The 23,056-nt window shown below is 41.3% G+C and overlaps 1 protein-coding gene and 1 long non-coding RNA gene across 4 annotated transcripts in view; one reads left to right on the forward strand and one right to left on the reverse strand.

Annotated features, from left to right (window-relative positions):
• Positions 1-2,504: 2,504 nt before the first annotated feature.
• LOC106782814 (uncharacterized) lies at positions 2,505-8,248 on the reverse strand. The gene is made up of 3 exons (XR_001380150.3): positions 7,709-8,248; positions 3,976-4,069; positions 2,505-2,976 (listed from the first exon to the last, which is right to left on the reverse strand). It is a non-coding gene; the product is annotated as an uncharacterized lncRNA (long non-coding RNA).
• Positions 8,104-23,056, forward strand: part of HNRNPR (heterogeneous nuclear ribonucleoprotein R) — a 33,237-nt gene continuing 18,284 nt past the window's right edge. The window contains exons 1-5 of one of the 3 annotated variants that reach the window (XM_070260742.1): positions 8,104-8,568; positions 11,728-11,893; positions 14,133-14,251; positions 14,883-14,990; positions 17,055-17,168. In XM_070260742.1, the coding sequence (XP_070116843.1) occupies positions 11,737-11,893; positions 14,133-14,251; positions 14,883-14,990; positions 17,055-17,168 (498 nt within the window). In that variant the 5' untranslated portion in view covers positions 8,104-8,568; positions 11,728-11,736. Of the gene's footprint in view, positions 8,569-11,724; positions 11,894-14,132; positions 14,252-14,882; positions 14,991-17,054; positions 17,169-23,056 lie in introns of all 3 variants that reach the window. The other 2 variants (XM_005607364.4, XM_070260743.1) reach the window with 2 other exon arrangements.

Below are 23,056 nucleotides of genomic sequence, written 5' to 3' on the forward strand. Positions count from 1 at the left end.
TCTAGGAATAGACTCTGACAACTTTGCAGACGTGTTGCAAGGCAGACGCTCAATACAGGGAGCTTGGGCAGGATTCTAAGCTCCCTGCTCTAGATTGGGCATTTGGTCAATCTCTGAATTCTCCAAGCTGAGCATATAAACCAATAGTTATTGAGGCTGGCCCCATGGCCAAGTGGTTAAGTTCGTGCGCTCCACTTCAGTGGCCCAGGGTTTTCCCAGTTTGAATCCTGGGCGTGGACATCGCACTGCTCATCGGGCCATGCTGAGGCAGCGTCCCACATAGCACAACCGGAAGGACCTATAACTAGAATCAACAACTATGTACTGGGGAGCTTTGAGGAAGAAGACGAAACAAACAAAACAAAAAAACCCCAATAGTTTTAATAGTATTAATATTTTGAGGAGGATCCAGATTCCTTTGAGAGCCTAATGAAAGTTTTAGATCCTTTGTTTTTATTGAGTTTTGAGAGTTTTTTATATATTTTGGATACAAGTCCTTTATCAGGTATATGTTTCGCAAATATTTCTCCATCTTTAGCTTGTCTTTTCACTCTTGATAGTGTCTTTCAAAGAACCCAGGTTTTAAAGTTTGATGTCCAGTTTTCTGATAGGATTTTTACCCAAGGTTTCCTTTTCTAAATTTCTGTTGATACCTCTTGAGTCATAAAACTTTAACCTTTGGTTTTTAGGCAAGGGGGGGATGAAGCACGCTTTCAGTCTTGTTTGGTTACAGCTGCTCTATTGGAGTTTGGGTTTAGCCCGGGTAGTACTGCCATTAGACGGGGGCAATGGGGCCACGCCCCTGAGCTGGCTCTCCTCCAGTTGCACCTTTTCCCATGGGGCCAAGGGTAGATGGCCATCCAGAGCTCATACCTCTTTCTCCACTTCTGGATCACAAACTCCAAGTATCTAGGACCTTGGAATTATTTGCCCAAACAGCGCGCTTCCTCCCCAGGTTTGTTTTCTCGAGGGCAAACCAAGCCGCCTATGTGTATCTCTAGGCCTTCAGTTTGGGAGGATGGACAGAGCTGGGACCTGCAGGTTAGGTAGCCAGAGATGTGGACATGAGGGCCCTCCTGGAACAGGACAAAGCTAGAACAGGCTTCCCTTTGTGCTCTTGCTCCAGCCTGGTTCGAGGTATGCTATCAAACACTTCCATGAGTGACTTATGGTCAGGAGTCAGAACCTACAAAGTCCAGATTTCTGAGGTGAGTAATTTGTTGGATGGAGGAGTATGCTATGAATGGAACCAGGGCACACAAAGAGGAGGAGTCTGGGGCAGATATAAAGGTTACAAGTTAAGTCATTTAACAAAAATTTGTTGAGCACCAGCTTATGTACCTCAGATGTGACTGAACAAGATGAAGACTCTGCCCATATTGAACTTACATTCTGGTGGGGAGATGGACAATAAACAGACATATATAATGTCCAGTGGTAACAAGTACAATGAAGAAAAATTGAGTAAAAGAAGGGGAGTGAAAGGGGACGGCTATGTTAGAGACAGTGGTCAAGGAAAGCCTCTCTAAAGGGGGGACATTAGAGCAGAGTTCTGAATGAGTTGTCAGGACATCTGGGGGAAAGAGTTCTAAGTACTTAATTTCCTGAAGAGCGACTGTAAGGGGGCTGAGGCAGCGGCTGGCAGACTAGAGGAACCACCACCAGATTGGCATGGCTGGAACTCAGTGAGGAAGGAGGCATATAGTGAGAGAGAAAAACCATCTTCAGAGACGAGTTGTGAGTTGAAGAACCTGTCATACCCAAACATACATTCATATGCCCAGCAGGTAGTTGAAAATGAGTCCAATGCTCAGGACCAAAAGCAGGGCTGCAGATAAAGAAATGGGAACAGCTAGAATGAGGATGGTAGTAGTGAAAACTATGCAAGTGAGTGGGTGGCCCTGATGGAGCATGAGAACAGTGTCAAGGATGGAATCCTGGGGACACCAAAAACGACAGGCAGAGGAGAGGACCTAGAAGGAAGTATTATTGAACCCAGAGAATCAGGAGAGGAGAGTCACAGGGTCAAGAATGTGACACATTTCAAGATGTCCAAAGGGAGCAAAGATGTCTAGTGAGATACTGTAGTTGAAACTCTTTGTACATGAAAAAATTCTACACAAGTATAAGATATTATATTATTATCAATGATAATTAGAGAGCACTTGTCCCCTTCTTCTAATGGATATTTTAACTTAAGGGTAATGAGAATTTAGTTATGTACACATAGTCTACTTATAATCTGTCAACCTTAAAAATAAAACAGCTCTGGGGCCGGCCCCATGACCAAGTGGTTAAGTTCGCATGCTCCACTTGGGTGGCCCAGGGTTTCGCTGGTTCAAATCCTGGCCACGGACATGGCACCGCTCATCAGGCCATGCTCAGGCGGCGTCCTACATGCCACAACTAGAAGGACCCACAACTAAAAATACACAACTATGTACCGGGGGGCTTTGGGGAGAAACGGGAAAAATAAAATATTTAAAAAATAATAAAACAGCTAGTTAGTTTACTAGGAAAAAGTGTTTATTTGGCAATACCTAAAGAATTGCAATTCAGGATATGCATGCTATGGCAGACTATAGGCAAATCCAACAAATGAGGGAGAGAAACATTATTTTACAGGGAAAAAGGAGGAAGTTGGGAGGGGTTGTTTTGAAGGAAAGTCCATTGGAGGAAAGTGAGAGTTTAGGGTGATAGGTTCTCATTGGCTTAGTTACTGGGGTAGCGGATTTCTGCTTGGGATGCAATGTACATTTCTTCCTGTAACTGATGATTCGTCTCTGTTGACTTCTTTCTGTTGGCGTCTATAACTGACTGTCTTCCTGTTAATGACTTCTTTCTGTTGGGGTCTGTAATTGACTATCTTTCCTGTAATTGATCTGGAGTGGTACTGCACAGGAGCTCCCCCTTCTGGCCTGCTGAGTCCATTTCAAATGAGATTTCCTTTTACTAATTTTCACAAATCAATTCTTCCTGTTTTATTGAATTTTCAGAACAAAACATAAGTTATAGTATGGAGAGAGCAGGACTCACAATCCTTGTTGAATCTGATTTGTGTTAAAAGTATATTTAACTTGTATATTTGAACATGGGTAATAATACTTACCTTAGAATTCTACTAGATTTTGGTTAAAAGCTTTTTTTTCTTTTTAGGAAGATTAGCCTTGAGCTAACTGATGCAAATCCTCCTCTTTTTGCTGAGGAAGACTGGCCCTGAGGTAACATCCATGCCCATCTTCCTCTACTTTATATGTGGGACGCCTACGTGGCGTGCCAAGCGGTGCCATGTCCACACCCGGGATCTGAACCAGCGAACCCCGGGCTGCCGAAGCAGAACGTGTGCACTTAACTGCTGCACCACCAGGCCGGCCCCTGGTTAAAAGCTTACAGTAACACTTCCATAAAAGATTTGCAGCGTATAGCTCTTCTGCCTGACTATAGGGAAGCCTTAAAATAATTAGAACTTAATGGACCAGATATTATGTTCAACAAAATCCTAGAATCTCATTTCTGGACTTTAGGAGCAGCTGCTGTTGCTGCCTATGCCTGTCTCTTTAAACGGCTGCAGAGTTCAGTGGCAGTGGGTAGATGCACCAAGGTCCTGCTGGTGAGCGGCCAGGGAATGCCGCTGCAGCCAAGCGAAAGAAGGCTGTGTTAAATTCTTCCATGAGACCAAGTGTCTATCACTCTTAAATTGGATTTAACAATCCTAATTGGACTCAAAAGTTGATTCTTGCTTTCTTGAGTTTGACTGAGGGAATGGAAGGTTGGAAAGGAGAGCTTACTCTGTTATCTTTCTTTTCTCACTTCACTTTATCCATAGTCCCTCAACAGAGTCCAAGGAGAACAGAGAACTCATGAAAAAAAAAATTAAGGACAAAAGGAATTTTAAAATCAGAAACTACCAACATCAGGTTTGGAAATATAAAGACTTAAAAAGAGGGCAGTTTAACTTTATTCCTTTGAACTCACCCCTTCTAGCTGTGTAGCATGATGATTAAGAGATTGGTGTTTGGAGTTACGCCAGAGTTTGTCTCAGCTTTGACTCGGGCCTGAGTTTCTTCATCTGCAAAGGGGAGATGATATCTTTTGGTATTTGTGCCGTATGTTGTTGTGAGCATCCAATAAGATAACCTGGCAAGCACTCAACAAATATTAACTACTATTATGAAGTCCACGTAGTTATAATCTTTATGAGATGTCTTCTTTTCTAACAAACCTGCCCAAAGGACTGTCGCTCCTGAATGTTGAGACCTTGTGAGGCCACAATTTTGTTCTTGGATACTGTCATTTCTCGAAACAAGTTCAAATTGCATTGTAAAGCCAATTTGCAAACCACATAAGGAAAATGTTCTAATTATCTTATACCACAATTTGCTTTGGACTCTTAAATAGTATTTTCTAACTTATTCATAAAATTGACAATGGTGACTTTTTGACTGGTAAAAATATATACCTCTACAAGTGAAGAATCTGCCAACACTGAGACTTTACTTGAAAAGTTGCTTGGTGAAGTAGCTTTGGAGTCACACAGACCTGTGATTGAGTCTTAGTTCAGCTGTGTGACTTTGAGCAAATGTGTTAACCTCTCTGAGCTTTGTTTCCTCCATAAAATGGGATAATATTACTAACCTTGAAAGTTTCATGTAAATATCAGCAATAGCCTAAGTAAAACACTTGACCCACAGTAGGAGCTCAGTAAATGGTAGTGATTTATTGTTTGAAACGTTGTGCCACTAAGATGGAGATATACTTTCTTTCCATATTAAAACAGCTTTGATGAATTTGAGAATTAGAAGGGAATTCAACAAGTCAGCTCAAGGATAATCTTCAACAGAAAAATTGCTACAAATATGATGATAAAGCAGGTGTGCATTAAGGTCTTGGGGTCAGTTGACTACAAGCTACTGCAAATCAGCCACATGCACTTTGTTTTTTAAAAGAAGCATAATCCATGGGGCCAGCCTGGTGGCATAGTGGTTAAGTTTGTGTGCTCTGCTTAGGCGGCCCTGGGTTCACTGGTTCGGATCCTGGGCACAGACCTATGCACCGCTCATCAAGCAATGCTGGGGTGGCATCCCACATAGAAGAACTAGAAGGACTTACACCTAGGATATACAACTATGTACTGCGGCTTTGGGGAGGAAAAAAAGAGGAAGATTGGCAACAGATGTTAGCTCAGGGCCAATCTTCCTCACCAAAATAAATAAATAAACAAATAAATAAATAAAATGAAAGAAGCATAATCCTAGGAGGTATGAATAAAAGACAAAGAGCCTTCAGCTCTGGTCAATCTTGATTAGAGCACCACGGCTTTGCAAAGTGCCTTAAAATAATAAAAATGATTAAAGTTTGAGGAAGAAAATAAATAGTTGTATTTGACATTGGGAGAATTCATGGTAGAACTGAAGTTTTCGAGTAAGGCTGAGTGGAGGACTCTTGGCACCTAAATGTTTGTGAGGGTTGGTTGTTGACACCCTTTCCACTAGCATTCCACACATGGTGTTTCTTCATCTTCCTCTCCTCTTTCTTCCATTCTACATTGTTTGTTTATTCCTTCCCCCTGCCTGTGCCTTTGAACTGTGGCTAGCATGGCTTATTCTTGTTAGTGGCAAATGAAGGCATTTTGAAAAGGCTGAATTTATGCAATCTTGTTCGGAGTCAGAAGAATAGACTAAATGTTTCTTTAAGAATCATCTCAGGGACAAGATTAATCTAAGGATGCAGTAAAAAAGTTTGATGATTTAAACATTCTTTGTTACTTCAGGTTGTAAGTAGTAAAAGTCCGAGCTTCAATTTGAATATTCTGGTGCCCTGTAATTGTTTTAAAAAGCAAAGCATGTTCATTCACATACTAGCTCAGACCACAGAGTGGGTCTGTGACAGAAAACGGTTGTGGAATGGCCTGGCTGCACCATTACCTAATCTCAAAAGATTAGAGATGTAGCTGGAGCTCTCCCTAGTAATTCATTTTTACTATGTTTATTTGTATACTTATCCTGCCTTGTCAGCTGGAGGACAGAGATGGTGTTTTATTCATTTTATATTCCCTACTTGTAACAGTGATTTTATTTATTTATTTATTTGCTGGGGAAGATTCACCCAGAGCTAACATCCACTGCCAGTCTCCCTCTTTTTGTATGTGAGCCACCACCACAGCACGGCCACTGACAGATGAGTGGTGTAGGTTGGTGCCCTGGAACCAGCCGAGGATTGCTGAAGTGGAGTGTGCCGAAGTTAACCACTAGGCCACTGGGACTGGCCCTTAACACAGTGATTTGAATGTGGAGGGCATACAATATTTGTAGAATATTGAGTTCACAAACACACACACACAATTTTTTTGGAAATGCAAAGATCAGAAGATCATGCTTTCCAAATTAAGAAAAAGTCAAGAGAGCCAGCCCCATGGCCGAGTGGTTAAGTTCGCATGCTCTGCTTCGGCGGCCCAGGGTTTCACTGGTTTGGATCCTGGGCATGGACATGGCACCGCTCATCAAGCCATGCTGAGGAGGCATCCCACATGCCACAACTAGAAGGACCCACAACTAAAAATATACAACTATGTACCGGGGGAGCTTTGGAGAGAAAAAGGAAAAATAAAATCTTTAAAGAAAAACAAAGAAAAAGTCAAGATACATGGTCTGAAAAGGTGGAATATACTTATGAGCACTATATATGGCTAAATATTTGAAATATTATCTCGGAAAATATTGGGTGACAGAATCACTTTAATTGCAGTGTCCAGCCCAGGAGTTCTTATCCTGTGTTAAATGGAATTCATTGGTCCTTCAACATGGAAGGAAAAAAAAATAACATCTTTATTTTCACTAATATCCAGCTGAAATTTAGCATTTTTTCCCCGCTGTGAATGTAGGCAACAAAGCACACTAGAATTAGCAGTACCTTTCACTCTGTCACCAATAGAAATCAGACAATTTCATATCACATTATGGTTATCATAGATTTCTTGACATATCTTCTCATTCCTTTAAAATTTCAGTGGTTGTTTGATCTGCTACAAGATCTTGACATTTAATGTGTTCGATTACTATATCACAAATTTGTTTTTAAAATATATTTCCGTATTTCAATATAAAGTTTCTTTTGTAGTGCTATGTATTTTATTTAAAAACTTAGACGAGATCGAGCTTTTACCAGACTGTCAAATAATACAAAATCGGTGAAGAACCCTTTAGCTAGAGGCAGGTTTATGTGAAGCTAATAAAGTTTAAGCTTCAAAGCCCCTTTCCCACGCCCTTCCAAGACTGTTCCTAAATTTGTCATTTTATATTATTTTCTTATCGATCCCAGCACTTGTGTAAAGTTTCACACCCCATAATACAAAACTTGGGTCCATTTAGCTCAGTATCGGGCACATAGGTTGTCAATAATTAATTTTTGTTGGTAGGTACTGGGAAATTTAAACGATCCTCGAAGTGTATCTGGAAATTCTGCAGACCTCTTCTCGACCTCCTCCCCTCGGAGAGCGGTGGGGCGTTGGGGGCTGGGGTTGGGGTGGGGGGCTGGCTCTCGGAAAAAAGCTTGGAGGGCTGTGGACGAAGGCGAGGACAGGGAACAAACCCGCGGGGTGGAGGGTGAGAAATCTCCTTTGGGAATAAGCCCTTTTCCCTGCATGGCTCTTTTGGCTTCATAGATACATCTGTCTGCCCAGCTACTTTATGAATGTTAATCAGCTACAAACCCTGTGGAAAAGAGGTCCCTGCTCTGTCATTTGTGGGCGCCGCTGCTCTGGAGCAACGGCCACTTTCGCGATTCCCCTCACGCTCGGAGCGGCCCTAGCGAGGCACGGAAGGCAGCCAGGGAGGCGGGGGTGCAGTTTTCCGATCGTCCCGAAGGGTGATTTTCTACCCGAAATTCTCCAGCAAAACGACGAGCCCAACATCCTTAACTCCGGCTCTACCGCGCAAAAGGCGACCTAGCGGGAGGCCCGACCGCGTGGCGGGGGCGTGGCGGGGCTCACGCCGGCGGCAGCGGCGCGAGGGGGGATCGGGGGCTCTGCGGCGCCGGCGAAGGGGCGGGAGGTCCGCGGCGGAGCAAGGCCGGCGCCGACAGGGGGGCGGGGCTCCGGAGGCGGCCACGCGGCGCGAGGCCTACGTCTTCGGCCTCGCGTCGGCGGCAGACGAGGAGGGAGGAGCCTCGGCCGCCCGGGGCCTGGTGCCCCGCAGCCTCGCCTCTACCCGGGGCTTCACCACAGACCCCTTTGTGTTCCTGCCCCCGCCCCGGAGGCGCCCCAGCCGGCGGCGCTGCGTTCCCCCATTGGCTCAGCCGACGGCCTCATTGATTGGCTCTGGAGTCGTCCGGCGTCGTGCGCCTCTTCTCGCTCCTATTGGTCGCCTGAGCTGCCCCTCAGACCGCCGCGCGACGTGATTGCCCGGCCGCTCTGAGTCCCTGGAAGCAGTTCCGGGAAACCCCGCGTGCTGCCGGGATCGCGTCTCTGTCCATGAGGGGGGGAGGGGGTGGCGCGCGCGCCATTTCTAGTCGTTTTCAAAGCGCCTCGCGCTGATTCTCACGGGCCCGGCCGCCGGCCCCAGCTCTGCCCGGGTGAGTCTCGCGCCGGCCCGTGGGGGAAGGGGCCAGGCGCCCCGATCCGACCCGACTCGGCCCGGCCCGGGCCCGGCGTCTTGTCCCCAGTTTCGTTTTCGCTCCGAGGCCCCGAAGGTGGGGGTGGGGACGGGCCGGGGGCGGCTTCGGCCTCGTCCGGCCGTGCGGTTGAGGGCCTAGCCCCGCCGCGGCGCCTCCGCGCCCTCGCTCGGCCTCCCCCGCCCCTCCGACTCCCGGCCCGCCGGGCGCCCTTCCGCGCGGCCTGCCGGGGCTGGTTGTGCTTTTCCCGCCTCCGCCCGCCGCTCCACGCGGCCCGGCCGGCGGCCTGAGGCGCCCGCGGCCCCCCGGCCTCCCCCGCCGGAGCCGCCTCGGTCCGGTCGCAGCCGGCCCAGCCGCGAGTGGGATGTGTGGCTGAGCGGGGCGGGCGGAGGGCGCGGGGCGGGCGGAGGCGGGAGGCGAGTCCGGGTGCCCGAGCCGGGAGGAAACTTTGGTGCGAGCGGGAGGCGGGGGCCGCTCCGCGGAGGCGGCCTCCCCTCTCCCCCCGCGCGCCGCGGGCCGAGATTTGAAGGAAAAAATGACTGCTAGAGGCCACGCACCTTAGGGCCGGCGGCGCCCGAGGTCGCCGGTTCCGAGCATGTCGCCGGCGCGGCGCATCGGAAAGGCGATTCTTGGCCAAAATTGAAAAGTTAAAGCCGAGGGGTTCTTGAGCGGTCCGGTCCTTTCGCGCCACCTGTGCCGACTTTTGCTGTCCTCAAGAGGCCGAGCGTGTGTGTCCTGAGTCAGGGGTAGGATGAGGGCTTGACGCGCCTCGGCCATTAGGTGCCCGTTAGTTTTCATTTCGTGGGCTCTTTGAAGGCCCGTTCTTAATATGGTGCGTCGGCACGAGCGGTCCCGCAAAGGCCAGGGAGGGGCTGGGCCGACTTCCCGAATCTCCCGGCAGCCCTTTGAAAACCTCACTGAAATTTCTACTTTGGGCAGGAAGGCTTAGTATATTTGCTGCATCCAGAAATATGGTTTGGCTGTGTGGCATCGTGTGGAATTGACAACACGAGTTTTAAAACGGTCTCCTAGAACGTAAAAGTCTTTTTTTAAATGAGCACATTGTCTGTGGCTCGAAGAGAGAGGTGTTCCCCCTTGATCTGAAAAGTTTTATTATCTGCAGTCTAATTATTTTACTTTTATTCCCTTAAAAGTTTACAAACTTTTTTTTTTTTGAAAATTTCCGCCAGTTTCGGAATTCAGCTGGTAGAGAGCCTTTCCGGTGAAATGGCAGTCATAAATATTTCTGTCTTGTGCTTAATCCACAACTCGTCTTTTTGCTTTACACATACTTGAAAAGAATACCACCTTAACCGATGTTCATTGAACTTTTTAAAAAAAAATTTGCCTTCTTTCTGTGACTGATAGTATTCCCAGGTGCAATGCTGTGAGGGTCTTGTGGTGCTGGGAACTTGTGAGTTCTGATGATCTTACGGTCGTGTTTGGGGTGGCGGAGCGTGGGAAAGCAGAACTCTTACGTTCTCAAAGAGATTTCGGACTTTAGGGTGCATCTTTATAGAAACGGGTTGTATTAATCAGTAACGTGTTCATCTTAGACCGTGACTAGTTTCTTGATCAAAAGTGTGCCAGTTTCGAATGTTTTCGGTTTTGCCAGTTCATCAGAATTTGAGGCTTGCCTTGAGAAGCGTTCATCCACCCAGAGTTGAACCACACAGTCTGCGTCTGTATAGACATCGGTGGGCTATCAAGTCCTAATGTTTTGTGATCATAAGAAGTCATGATGATGTTTATCTCATTTTCAGAATAACCCTTTCTGCATTTTCCTCTCTTCCTACTCTATTACCTCCTACCTCTGGGTCCTCCTCTCTTTTTCATTAACTTCAAAGTACCAGGGACTTTGAAATGAGAAGATGTTGTTTTAAGTCAGAAAACTGCACCTGGTGCATTTGCACAGCGTTTGTTAAGCAATCTGGAAGTGTGGTTATCTTACAGGTTTTAGTGCTTTTTAGGAAACTTGCATTTTCTCTGTAGCTGACTAAGCATCTTGAGTTTCATCAAGAAAAGTACGCTTTTTCTTGAGATCCACCTTCATGTCCTTTATTTCAGTATTTGTTGCAATGTCTTTGTTCTGCTTATCTTCATCACATTATGATTTCACAGACAAATGCACTTTATCTTGAATTCCCTCTTTTGAGGCAGTATAGAGACTGGCTTTGAATGGTTTTATTATTTAATCTCTCCTCAGAGAGGTGGTCCAATTCAGCATTACATACAGGTTGAACATACAGAAAGAATGATTTGGGTAGGTTAATCTGAGCCATCTGACCTAAGTTTACCCTAATTAGGTAATGTGTATTGAAACTATTTGGAAGAAGTTAGTTGTCCATTCTTCATTATGTTTTTGCAGCTTTATTTTATTGATATGAAAAATTCAATATGTATTCATGATTTTTTTTTAAAGAAGCAACTCAATTATAGCTCACTTTTTATTTTGTGTGGACTTAAAACAATTGTTTAGCTTTCATACTTGGTCATTTTTTCTTTTAAATCTGTGAATGGGAATAGCAAATTAATTTTAGAACAAAAATTAATGTCAAGTTGTGGTTTTTTTGTTTTGTTTTAAGTGAGGCAAAGAAAACCCAAACCACCAGCATGTTGAACTAGAGACGTGTTGAACAGGGCATTTATTTTCCATCTATTTTACATTTGAAGCAGAGCTAGGAAAATTTGAAAGTCCTTAAAACCTTGATTAAGTGATCTATGGGTGTTCATTCTGTTTTTAAACCAAACTTTTAAAAACTGTATAAGAATTGAGAGCTGAGGGGCTTTTTAGGATTTTGTGGTGATTTGTTGATATGCTCGTAAGGACACAACAGCTGCTTTTGTTAATCAGTGATTCTATCTTCAGTAAATTCAAGCCTTTATTTAACCTAGTGTACATGAAGTTCCTTAAAGATCTAATGCTTCCATGTACATTTTCTATGGTTTTACAGAATTATTGGAAATTTAGGTCAGATACATCACTAAAGGCATAAGATATTATTTTGACAGACGTTATTAGCAGCATGTATACAAATTAGTTTAGATAAATCATGCATTGTCCTACAAACTAGTTATTTCTGGCTTAATGTAATATAGCTCCTGAATTTTTTCCAGCAGCATAATAAAATGGCTAATCAGGTGAATGGTAATGCGGTACAGTTAAAAGAAGAGGAAGAACCAATGGATACTTCCAGTGTAACTCACACAGAACACTACAAGACACTGATAGAGGCAGGCCTCCCACAGAAGGTGGCAGAAAGACTTGATGAAATATTTCAGACAGGTATAATATGCATTTCTTGTTTCTGACTGGTTATGAAAGTGAGGGCAAACCACTTTGAATTTTATAGATTTTTTTAAGGTTAAATAATACTGTTTCTGATCTATGTAGAGCTGAATGTTTGTTACTTTCCCTTCGAGGGCATATTGGGTTTGATTTTGATATTCTTATTTCATTATTTTGAAGCCTTCTTAGTGTTGAATATGCAGTCTTAGTTGTTTCAGAACAGTACATCAATTTGTCTTAGATTTACCAATGAAAATGTATGTTTGAGCATACTAAATTTTACATTTTTTTCTTAATCTAAATCAGTCATCGTTTTGCTTTTAGTTTTCTACTTTTAGCTTCTTAAAGTGATTGTTAAATCAGCTTAGGTCTGATTAGGTGGCATAATAAGGGGACTAGTTAGACTGTATTGTCTGAAACGATAATAAATGTCACACTCCGTGAGAGTTTGTGGCCTGTCTAGTTTCTGATAGACAGAAATCCACATCTCTCAGTAATTTGAAAGTGTTTGGTTTGTAACAGCTGCTTTTTTTTTTTTAATCCAGAAGTCCCATGGTTAAGGGCGTAAGCAAATTTGAACATCTTAATATGGTTGGTTGTAGGTGGTTTGAAGTTTTAAAGAGGGAGAGAAATATTTACCCTTAGGGAGTGTTGTTCATAAACAAATGTGTCCTCCCCCCTTGGGGCCAGAGATGGAAACTTTATTCCTCTGTGTTTTGTGTGCCTATCCAGATTCTGGGAGAGAGAACTGAATTGTCTCACAAATGTGTGTTAAGTACCGTAGTAACAAATATCTGTTTTTTTGTCCTCTTAAAAAAAGTTTAAATCTGAAAAGCTCAGGATAATTCTAGACCTTAAAATGATTTCTAAAAATGACTCCTGGGTGATGGTCCCATTCGAAAATCAGTCCTCAGGAACTTTCTGTGACATTCTGCCATAGAGAATTGGCAGTGATCTGCTTAGAGATGCTCTCTTGTAGAGTGTTTTGTTATTGATAAGAGGCTGATGGTTTGGGTGTAGGGTTGGATTGACAGAATGGATTGATGGGTGTCCTGAGTTGTGACTTTGGGTGGTGGTATTGAATATTCAAATGAGAAACTCCAATTATTTGGGCTGCTCGTTTTTTGAGCTTTTAAAACAAATTATGGCAACATTATTTTAAAGTAACTTTGCAAGTGGCATTACATTTATTTAAAATATATTTACTGTATGGAATAAAGTTCTTTTGGCTTTTCCAAAATGGAGTCACTTTTGATGTTAGTTCATATGGACTTGGAGTTTTAATCTGCCAAATATTTCCATTTTATATTGGATCAATTCTGAAATGTATTCCTTATATACATAGAAAGAGAAAGATAGCAAACTTAACAGACTTAAGAAAGTATGTGTTAAGCTTAGTAGATGTTCTGTGTGCAAGTTAAATATACTACATATGTAGAATGCAGTGAATATATTTTCTGTATAGTTTACTTGTAAGTCCATAGTAAAGTCCTTAACGCCACAAAAAAATTGTCAGTGTTATGAATGCCACAGCATATTTAAATCTCAGCTTGACACTTCAGAAGTACAAAAAATGCTTTAAAATAGAACTTTCAGAATTGATCAAGCTGCACTTGAATTTGTAGAAGAGTTTAAAATTATGCCTTTCCACATTCTGACTGCAGCAAAGCAGGTGCTCAGATAAAAAAATGCATTTCATTTTATCTTTGGTACTAAAGAGGGAAAGCTACTTTTTGGAGAGTGGAAAGAATTATTTAGTAAAAATTGTTCTCTTATTTTTCCCCCTACCTCTTGTGTGGTTAGCAGCAGCTAAAAGAGTCCTATAATTTGAAGGTTGATCCTTGGGAAGTACAGTATTTTCTTACCATTCTAACATAAACCAGAATTTGTTACATTAATGCTTAATCTGTAGTACAGTGTGTACATCAGATTTAATTTCCAAGACTTAAACCATTTGGGGAGTGGGAAACGGGGTTAGGATTTTTGTGGGGGTTTTTTTGTGGGATATGGAGATTGAAATTCATGTTTATAGGCGTTGACGTTTTATCTATTTTCATATTTGTACTCTTGACCTTTCTTATAGTATTTGGATAGCTGCCTATATACATATAGTTAAATGAAAATGTAGTTTGTTAGTGATAGTATTGAATATAACAATTCTTGATTAAACATTGATAGACAGTTTAGATTATCCCTTTTGTTGCAATAATGTTATCCCTTTTCGATTTAATTTTAGGATTGGTAGCTTATGTCGATCTTGATGAAAGAGCAATTGATGCTCTCAGGGAATTTAATGAAGAAGGAGCTCTGTCTGTACTACAACAATTCAAAGAAAGTGACTTATCACATGTTCAGGTAAGGCCGCTACTCACAAATGTCTCTGAACAACTACTGATCTGAAGTTATTTTACCATTACTTTTTTTCCTGTGGAGCAGTGCTATTTTTTGTTTGTGAGTACCTCTGCTTCTTTAAAAAAGTTAGTTTAAAGAAAAAAAGGTCTGCTTATGGCAAAGAGTTCAGAAATGCAAGTATAAAAGTCTCCCCCGCACTCCTTTGCTTGCAGTGTTACTTGAGAAACTTAAAATCAAAGCCAGAGTTTGCTGGTTGTTGTTATTAGGTTTTTACATGTTTAAATTACTCAGATTTTAAACATTTTTGGGTTATCTAGTTCTGTTTTATTTTCTTGGAGGAAAATAATGTAAGCGGGAGGAATAGTTTTGGAGCATCTGGCAAAGATAGTCTAGATGCATTTAAAAATCAACAAATGGAAGACTGTTGGCCAGCATAGAAGGTAAGCTCCCTGAGGTCTTGGCTGTCTGCTCCAGTCTCTGACACGTAATAACCACTCAGCAAATATTTGTTGAATGAATAAGTGAGTAAATATTCTGTTAAAATTCTGCTCCTCTGAAATTTAAATTTAATTATGTATTTGACCCTTCAACAATTTCTGTGATTCTTTTTCATTAAATTACTTGCCTGTTGTAGAACAAAAGTGCATTTTTATGTGGAGTTATGAAGACCTACAGGCAAAGGGAGAAACAGGGGAGCAAGGTGCAAGAGTCCACAAAGGGACCTGATGAAGCAAAGATCAAGGTAAAACTTGACTTGGATAGGTGCAATGGAATTAAATTTAATGAGATCGAATGCTGCTTTTCATGTTTCCCAGAAACAGTTTTTATAGTTGCACTTCTTTTTCTAAAACTAGCGTTAAGCAGTGAAATAATTTATGGAAAATTACATAGGAAGAATTTGAGGGGTAAAGATTCAATTGTATGTTTGGTGGAAAACCTTAATTCAGACTCTTCCCTCATTCCTTGTTCTTCTCGATATGAATGATATGTATTTATTGATACTTCCAATAATAGTTTTTTGTACTGATCCGGTCATATCTCTTGATTGGGTTTCTTTCCAAGTGCTTCCTTTTCTCTTGGCAAAGAGTTGTTTTTATAACTGCTTTCCTCCTTTTGAATTTTTATTTACCTCAGTTTTTTTATTTGTAAGCTGGAAATAGTAATAGTGCCTATCTTATAGAGTTGCTGTAAGGGTTAAAGGAATTAAGATATGTGAAGCACTTAGAGTAAGGCCTGGAATGTGCCAAGAGCTGTAAAACTATGAGTTGTTGTTACTATTACCATTATTATTACGATAAACTGCTCTGAAAGGTAAATACAGGGCTTTTAGTGGAATACCAGTGAACCTAGTTCCTTCGTTAAATGCACATGGTTATTTTGCTGCAGTGGTCGACTTTCCCATTTGAAGTAGTTATTTAATGTGAAAGTTGTTTGTATAGTTCTATGTTTTAGACAGAGAATATAACTCGTACTTTCTCTCATTTAACTTGTTTATATAGAGCTCCTTTGTACCTTTTTTCGTTATCTGTAAAATAGCATAACCCCATTCTTACACTTTTTCGGATAATTGTGTGAAAATTTTGTTTGACGTAATAGTTGTTTTTTAAAAAAACCTTTCTGCTGTTCATTGAATAGGCCTATGTTATTTTCCTAAAGCTGGCTGCTTGCTCTTGGTAAGATGTGTATTATATATGTAATATGTGTATATTACATATTAAGTATTGTGTAAATATGTAATATACGTGTTATGTGCATATTATACATTACATGTATTCCTATGTTTAAAAGTAGAGCAGCTCTGCTTGAGTCAAAGATAGAAGAACGGAGAGCCTCAAGTGACTCTGGAATCCCAGGGTTCTTCCAAAGACACTTTTGAAAACCACTAAACTTGGTGTCTAAAATCTCTTGTTGCTTTGGCATTGTATAATTTTAAAAACCTTAAAAAATTCTGCCCTTCCCAGGTAGATTGCCTTTCTTCTTTTCCATTGTATCTTCATTCTCTAGGCCTTTCGTGTAGTTACAAACGCTTGAGGGCAAGGATGTTATCTTTTTTTCTATGATTCTTAATACCTAATATTGTGAGGAAGGTTGGTAATCAGAAGACATAAGGTTATTTGGTTTTTGAAACCTGAGTGTACTCATTTGGTAATTGCCGAACATTTTGAGTCTTTGCTGTATGAAAAATGGTCTGGTTCTTATGGAGCTTATGGTATAGCAGGAGTACAAAACAAGTGATCAAACAATATAAAGGTTAAATTATTTGAGTACAATAGAAAGTCAGTATGAAGATGTGAGACATAGTAAATGAGAGAAGCTACATAAAGGAGGTAGGGCTTTTGATGTTTTAAGAATACAGAACATTTTATTTGAAAAGAATCACTGGTGGACATAAGTATGGTATATCAAGGGAACAATAGGGAAAGAAGTCTAATTGAAGTAAAGTAGGATGCAAAATGAGGAGTACTTCAGTAATTAACCATGGATAGGTAGCCTGGGGTCAGCTTATGTCAAATTTTTAATGCTTGCTGCCTTTTTCTGTTCTCATTCATAACAAAGTGGTAGTGTGTGCTTAGGCACTTAATTTGTGTACAACTCTTTCCATTAGATGTATGGAAAGGAACAGTAAAACAAAGTAGGAACAACATATGTGAGAGGTCCCAGTGTGAATTTTGCCGTTTTTTACCTAACTAAAATACATAGGCTAAGACGTTGGGGTACCTTTTGGGAAAGATTAATATACTGGTGTGTGTGTGTGTGAGAGAGAGATTTAATATTTAAGTATAAACAGATGTTTAATTATCTTTAGGCCTTGCTTGAGAGGACTGGTTATACTCTGGATGTAACCACAGGACAGAGGAAGTATGGTGGACCTCCACCAGACAGTGTGTACTCTGGTGTGCAACCTGGAATTGGAACAGAAGTAAGTGTTCTTCAGCTGTTTGCTGAAATCTTTCCAGTTTGTAAATTATTCTGTCTGCTGTTTGATGGTGGAAAATACTTGATTGTTTTCAAAGTGTAGCTATTATTATTTTTTGGATATCCAGCTGTGTTTTGCTGCCATCATAAGCAAGGAGAATCATGTGACTGGTAGATACCCAAATACTTTTTAAAAGGAATGAGGAGTTCTTGGAACTGGTTGCTAAAACCATACAACTAGCAACACACCATTTTAGGTGCTTGGGTTGAGGGTATTAGGGAGAAACAATTGCTTTGTTTTTGTTTTGTGATGTCAGTAATTTGGAACAGTGCTTGTCCTCCCTCCTTGACCCCCCCCATCACATAGAAGGTACTCAGTATTGACTGAGAGGTTTATTGATGGGGGTGGGTTGCACAAGGGAAGGATGTGGAATCAGACAAAAGGTTGGTCTATCCGTGAACAAAGAAGCACTTCCTCCTCCCTCTGTGCCTTCATAAAGGTTTCTTCATATGCCTTTATGCTAACCTGTTCTTCTCCTTTAAATGCAGAAAACTGAGCCAAAATGTAAGCTCTGTTATAGTAGGAACCTTTTCTGATTTCGTGTCTCCACTATCTATATTTAGTGCCTAGCATAATGCCAGGAATATAGTAGGCACACAGTATTTGATGAATGTGTGGTTATGGTTCTTTTCTTGGAATACTAAAATCATGGCCTTGTAACTTAAAATTTAAACTAGATTAAATGATAGTTTGATAGGATTTTCTTTAAAACAAACTGATGGTAGCTTCCTTAGGGAATGATGTCAGTTAAATATTTAAGTGGTTTTATTATGTATCTCCTGCTTATGTTAGAATTCTAAGAAATCTTAAAAGTTTACTCAGGCTCCTGTTTGAGTAACTTTAAAGGAAACAAGAATTCCTTACTCAAACTTATCAATGACACCCTCCTAAAAGCTAAAACTTAACTTTTCAGGTAGCCAAAAGCAAAGATTATCATCTCCAGTTTGTGAATAAACAAAGATGGCACAATTTAGCATTATTTATTTACTTATTTATGTATTTATTTTGAGGAAGATTAACCCTGAGCTAACATCTGCTGCCAATCCTCCTCTTTTTGCTGAGGAAGACTGGCCCTGAGCTAACATCCGTGCCCATCTTCCTCTACTCTACATGTGGGACGCCTGCTACAGCATGACTTGCCAAGCAGTGCCATGTCTGCACCTGGGGTCCGAACGGGCGAACCCCAGGCCACTGAAGCAGAACATGCACACTTAACTGCTGCGCCACCGGGCCAGCCCCAAGCATTATTTTTTAGATATATATCAAAACTAATTCTAGTTATGTTCTTTGTATATAGAATGGAGTTTTCATTAATTGGTCTTTGTTCCCTGAACTTCTTTTAAACGTTATAACAGTTAATATTCTGTTTCTGAATATTTAGCATTATTGAAGGGGGCTCTAAGCCATTTTTATTTTTCATGATACCTGAATCAGCTGTGTATGATTGTTCTGAGTCTCTTAAAAAACTGCTCTAATTTCTTAACGTTATATAATTATTGATTGACTTAGAATTGGAACTCTAGGCCATCTCAGTTCCTTGCGGGAGCAAATGTCATTGAAACATCGTGTACAAGTGAATAATATTTCAGCTTTTTTCACTTTTGTCCTCTCATGTACACCTCTCTCTCCCCACCCCCTGGCCATCCTTTCAAATCTACATCTGTGTTTTATTTACTTTGTAAACAATATGGAAATAGAGTTTAGTTCTCTATTTTGTTTTTAGTGTCAGGATTTTTTTTTTAGTGAATAAAAGCGGAATTGCTTTTTTGCCTTTTCTTTGTTCTCGAGGCAGCCTGCAACACCTCCAAGAGGGGAATACAATTTTTAAAAGTTTATTTATTTATTTATTTATTTAAAGATTGGCACCTGAGCTAACAACTATTGCCAATCTTTTTTTTTCCCCCTGCTTTTTTCCCTCCCCAAATCCCCCAAGTACATAGTTGTACATTTTAGTTGTGGGTCCTTCTAGTTGTGGTGTGTGGGACGCCGCCTCAACATGGCCTAATGAGCAGTGCCGTGTCCGAGCCCAGGATCCAAACCAGTGAAACCCTGGGCTGCCGAAGGGGAGCACGCGAACTTAACCACTCAGCCACAGAGCTGCCCCCTAAAAAGTTATAGTATACCATTCAGCATGTGAAATCCTTGTTAATATTTACCAGATGTTACATTTATCTTAGTCTTGTTTTTTTCAACTAGTTATAAAATCCTTAGGAATAGGCATTGTCTGTAAAATTATCATGTTCTTACAATGCCCAATACAGCCCAGTGTAAAATTAGTTGGTTGTATCTATTTCGTAGTTATGGAAATGAACTTTTTAAACCCATTAGATTGGTTTTATTAATGAGCTCATCAATGGAGATTTATTTTGTCTTTGCTTGATAAAGATAAGGAGTTTGCTAGTGCTCTAAAAGTTCACTGAAAGCATTTGAACAATTTAATAGGAGAAACTATTTTGAGTATTCAGTTAGAAACAAATACTTGGTATGATAATGCTGAAGTATGTGTAAATTCTTTTATTGCATTGTATTATATTGTATTGCATTCCTTACTCCACTGCACTGTCTCTTTAGGAGAAAGATATATTTTCCTATATATGGGATATCATTACACACAGCAAATATTGTTGCAGCAAAATCCCTATATGAGATGATCAACCTAAAGCCACTCCTGTCAAGCAATTTGTTACAGCAAAATCCTGGTGTAAAGTTTTTGATTCCTCCCATAAAATAAGATTTCATGAGATTTCGTTATACTTGTTGAAAACTAAAGTTTTGAAAAATAGCTTTTTCATATATTGGGTTGCTGATTTAGTAAATAAATATTTTAATTGGTGTCACTTTTGATGCTGTGAGGTTCTGCTTTTTGTTCTTTTATGTTTTATTACACTTACTAAAAAGTTTTAGGGGCAGGCCCGGTGGTGCAGCTGTTAAGTGCGCACGTTCCGCTTCAGCGGCCCGGGGTTCACCGGTTCGGATCCCGGGTGCAGACATAGCACTGCCTGGCAAGCTATACTGTGGCAGGCGTCCCACATGTAGAGTAGAGGAAGATGGGCACGGATGTTAGCTCAGGGCCAGTCTTCCTCAGCAAAAAGAGGAGGATTGGCAGCAGATGTTAGCTCAGGGCTAATCTTCCTCAAAAAAAGAGAGAAATTTTTAGCTCTTGGGGCCAGCCCTGTGGTCGAGTGGTTAAGTTCCCGTGCTCCGCTTCAGCAGCCCAGAGTTTCGCTGGTTTGGATCCTGGGCACGGACATGGCGCCACTTGTCAGGCCACACTGGGGCGGCGTCCCGCATGCCACAACTAGAAGGACCCACAACTAAAAAATATATACAACTGTATATGGGGGGGATTTGGGGAGAAAAATCAGGGGAAAAAAAATTTTTAGCTCTTGATTCAGGAAGTTGAAATTAGGGTCAGTGCCTGAGACTGACAATATTAAAATTAAGTTATGAGCAGACTCAGATTTCATCTTTGGGTAAAATCTACTGTAAATGAGCCCTATAAATGAGCACTCGTTAACAGACATTGTTGCTAAACGTCCTGAGATAAGAAATATATAAGAGGGGCTGGCCCTGTGGCCGAGTGGTTAAGTTTGCGTTCTCTGCTGCAGACGGCCCACTGTTTCGTTGGTTCGCATCCTGGGCGCGGACATGGCACTGCTCATCAAACCACACTGAGGCAGCGTCCCACATGCCACAACTAGAAGGACCCGCAATGAAGAATATACAACTATGTACTGGGGAGCTTTGGGGAGAAAAAAGAAAAAAGTGAAAATCTTTAAAAAAAAAAAAAAGAAGAAGAAGAAATATATAAGAATAATAGGTATTAATTTTGAGATGTACTTTTTAGTGTGCCTTGGCTCTCAGACCTAGTCTGGTTATAGTATCTTTGTATTCTTCAGCTGGTTTTGTAAAATTGTTTGGAAGTAAGTTCTGTTTTAATTTGTTTCTGCTGACGTAAATGTGATATCCATGGAGATCATGGCTAGATAGACTCGTTTGTGTAAAGAGCATAGCACTGATGTTCTGTGGAGGAATCCGAAAGAAGTGGTAGAGTGAGATCTGGTTCTTTGGTTTATTAACTGTTAGCAGTGGTTTGGTTTATTTAGTGTTACAGAGCCACTATATTTAACAGAGACCTCTAAGTATATGACTTTGTAGCACCTGAATTAAATTATGTACTAGGAAAAGCTGCTGTTGTTTGCCAATTAGCGATAGGAGCTAGATAATGGAAGAACCCGAGTAGATACTCAAAACACTGTTGAGCTGCCTGGTTCTGTTCCTTTCAGAGACTCGAAGTGCTTCCTCTATTACTGTTTCAGTTTTCGATGGATAGGGAGTAGATCCAAGCCCTGATGCCTAGTGAGTACAGAAAGAACTGTTGTTATGGTAGTCACTAGATTCTGTTGGTTCTAAAGAGGGGGAGGATTTACCTGCACATGACTGAGTGCTTACTCTGAACAGCTCGTATGGAGCCAGAATGGTTCAGAGACCAGCAAGTTAATAAAAGGAAAACATTTCTATTTGATTTTAGTAATTAAAAATTGAACTTAGGGGGCCAGCCCCGTGGCTGAGTGGTCAAGTTCACGAGGTCTGCTTTGGTGGCCTGGGGTTTTCCCGGTTCAGATCCTGGTCGTGGACCTAGCACCGCTCATCAGACCATGCTGAGGTGGTGTCCCAGATAGCAGAACCAGAAGGACCTACAACTAGAATATACAGCTATGTCCTGGGGGGCTTTGGGGAGAACAAGAAAAAACAAATGAAGAGAAGATTGGCAACAGATGTTAGCACAGGTGCCAATCTTAAAAAAAAAAAAATTGAGCTTAAAAACTTTTAAAGGAGTGATGCTGGGTTAGTTTTTGAATACTGTTTATTTTTAGCCTTTCTAAGCTCTTTTAGTGTAAGCTGATCTTGAAATGAAGCCATGTTCTGTTTTTCTGATAAACCAGTGTTTTTAGTTTGTTCCTTCATGGACTCCAATGATTATAATATTCGGGACTTTGTTGACCACAGATTTATTGGTATTCTAAAGTAAAACAATATTCTTATGGAAAATCTGTAAGTTGGGCTTCTAACATTCAAATGATACTTTTTTTTTTAAGACTTCAGTTTTCCTTTTTCTCCCCAAAGCCCCCCGGTACATAGTTGTATACTTTTAGTTGTGGGTCCTTCCGGTTGTGGCATGTGGGATGCTGCCTCAGTGTGGCCTGGTGAGCGGTGCCATGTCTGCACCCACGATCTGAACCAGTGAAACCCTGGGCCACTGAAGCAGAGCGCAAGAACTTAACCACTCGGCCACGGGGCCAGCCCCTCAAATGATGCTTTAGAGAACAAAGAGCTTGTTCTTAGGAATCCTTTCTGTAAAGTGATTAGTCAATCAATAAATTACTTTTCCTAAAAATGCAGGTTTTTCCATTTAGGTTGCTTAATGAGGTAAACCTGTCTGGTTCTAAAAATATAGGCACAAGTGTTATATAAGTAGTGTAATATTTGACACTTAGCTTCCTCACTTAGCTGTGTGTCAGATTTTTTTTCCTTTTCTTTTCTTTTTTTTTTTTGATGAGGAAGATTTGCTTGAGCTAACATCTGTGCCAGTCTTCCTCTGTTTTGTATGTGGGTCGCCACCAGAGCATGGCCACCGACAAGTGTTGTAGGTCCACACCCGGGAACCAGACCCAGACCACCAGTGCGGAGCACGTTGAGCTTTTAACCACTAGGCCACGGGGCCAGCCCCCAGATATATTTTCATAGTACCACTGCATGTGCTCTTTCTTTGCTTTATGTGTATTTGTAATGGGTAGGAAGGAAGTATGTATGGTGAATGATCTAATTAT

Source organism: Equus caballus, chromosome 2 (assembly GCF_041296265.1).
Source record: "Equus caballus isolate H_3958 breed thoroughbred chromosome 2, TB-T2T, whole genome shotgun sequence".
Classification (NCBI taxonomy): domain Eukaryota; kingdom Metazoa; phylum Chordata; class Mammalia; order Perissodactyla; family Equidae; genus Equus; species Equus caballus.